At 35.4% G+C, this 1,922-nt stretch overlaps 1 protein-coding gene across 1 annotated transcript; it reads left to right on the top strand.

The window, feature by feature from the left end:
* Nucleotides 1–506: 506 nt before the first annotated feature.
* On the top strand, nt 507–1,410 carry LOC131643215 (uncharacterized). Its single transcript, XM_058913370.1, has 3 exons — nt 507–731; nt 838–1,014; nt 1,120–1,410. Exons 1-3 carry the CDS (start codon nt 507–509, stop codon nt 1,408–1,410), a joined length of 693 nt encoding a protein of 230 aa, XP_058769353.1.
* Nucleotides 1,411–1,922: the final 512 nt, after the last annotated feature.

The raw sequence follows: 1,922 nt of genomic DNA, 5'->3' as shown, positions 1-1,922 counted from the left end.
TTGAAAAACGGTTTTGGAAAATCTATTTTCAAAAATACAAAGAAAAAATCTATTTTTTTAAAGCTGAAACAAACAGGCCCACTATCTGAAATCCTGTATATTCTCGATACCAAAAATGCTTTCAGAACATGCCTTGTTTCCAAGAGATGGTTCCGTTTATGCCACTCAGCTTTACCGATGGAGGCGTCAATAACGCACACAACAGGATTCAATTGCTTCGATTCGTTAACTCTGTTATCTTCTCCCCACATTATCACCACCTTCCCATCGAATCTTTTTTTCTCAATTTTAAATTCCAACTCTGGGATGCCGATGTCCATATCACTTTCAACAAATGGGTCGAAGCAGCTAAACGACGTCGCGTCAGTGATCTCTTTCTGCACCTCATAAATGTTCATTTAGCGCCTTCCATTTTCTGCTTCAAAACAGTCGTCACGCTCAGAGTTGTTGAAACGAGTATAGGCCCTTTGTTTCATTCTTCTGTTGATCTTCCTTTGCTCACAACCATGTTGATGTATAAAGTTAGTTTCCATAATAGAGAGGATTTCATGAAACTTGTTTCTGGGTGTCCTCTATTGAAGAGTTTCAATGCTGTATTTATTAAAGTATCAATTGAATCTGTTACTGCTGGGTATTATAAACCCTTGTCCAACTTGACTCACTCCTCTATCTGTTTATTTGAGGTTCCCTTCAAAGCTGTTTATAGTGCCCAGCATTTAAGCATATTAGGGGTATGTATAAGTATGATATCAATCGCCATATTACTTATTATGTCTATTTGCTTTGTTTTTATAACATGTATGTATGTATGTGTCTTACTTTTGTAATAATGTGCAGTTGGGGCGTATAGTTGGTAACGTAGAAACCAACTCATATTACAAAGACTTTCCTGTGTTTGGAAACCTAACTGAACTTCATCTAACTTGGAGTAATAATGCCGACCTTCATGAATGGGATGAGGTATTGAAAATGCTCCATTATTGTCCCAAACTTCAATCCCTCACCATTTACAAGGTTGGTTTTTTCCATCCATCACTAGTTATTGATTTTTGTTGGATCTTATGTTTTTCTCTTCTCTTCTGGTGTTTTTACCAATCATATTTTGTCTCTGTCTCACAGCGAAGTTCACAAAACAAGGATTGGAAATACCCATATCATGTTCCTCAATGTCTTTCCTCTCATCTAACATCATGTAACATTCAACGCTATGAGCCTTTGGAAGCTGATTTTCGATTTGCAACATCTATTTTGCAAAATGCATTACATTTACAGGTTATGACCATTGGTGTTCTTCGCCCAAAACCAACAGAGAACCCCCATTTTATAGATGATTTATTCTCCTCTTCAAGGATCTCCCCTACGTGTCAACTCTCTATTTCTGATCTTCAACTCTCTGATCTTGATCCTTAGATATATATGTGCTATTTGATGGTCCAAAAAAAATAATACTATATCTTAATTGATTTCCTTTGGATTTTATTATTACCACTAAATCAAAAAATGCACTTCTATCCACCATTTTCCTCTTGTGTTTAATTCTTGATATATTTTAGTGTATAAATCTTGTCTTATTTCATTTGTTTAAATTTCACAATATCTATTTTATTTGAACTCAACGCATTATTTGAACACATTCTGCATAATGAATTTGTTGGATTCTCTTGCAATAGGAATAAAAGTTAAATATTGCTTTGCTTCCTCTAAACAGACTGCAACTCATCCAGATACGGCCCTGCCCGCACAAATTCCACACAATGGGAATTCTGCCCTTCACTGAATCCTCTCATCATCTAGGATTCAACCCTCATCAATGTTTATGAATGCATGCAACATATATATAACATACTTTCATCATCACCATTCTATGAGTAGCATCGTCTATACTCATTTCATCATCATCATTATCATCATCATCATTATTA

Source organism: Vicia villosa, unplaced genomic scaffold (assembly GCF_029867415.1).
Source record: "Vicia villosa cultivar HV-30 ecotype Madison, WI unplaced genomic scaffold, Vvil1.0 scaffold8, whole genome shotgun sequence".
NCBI lineage: Eukaryota > Viridiplantae > Streptophyta > Magnoliopsida > Fabales > Fabaceae > Vicia > Vicia villosa.
The sequence above is the reverse complement of the archived record's forward strand: the minus strand, read 5'-3'. Positions and strand labels throughout refer to the sequence as shown.

What these genes read in the sequence shown, in the direction of transcription:
- LOC131643215 (XM_058913370.1), top strand. Translation starts at nt 507, where the DNA reads ATGTTGATGTATAAAGTTAGTTTCCATAATAGAGAGGATTTCATGAAA. An exon ending in AGCATTTAAGCATATTAGGG is followed by an intron (nt 732 to 837) that starts GTATGTATAAGT and finishes AATAATGTGCAG; the next exon opens with TTGGGGCGTATAGTTGGTAA. An exon ending in AATCCCTCACCATTTACAAG is followed by an intron (nt 1,015 to 1,119) that starts GTTGGTTTTTTC and finishes TCTGTCTCACAG; the next exon opens with CGAAGTTCACAAAACAAGGA.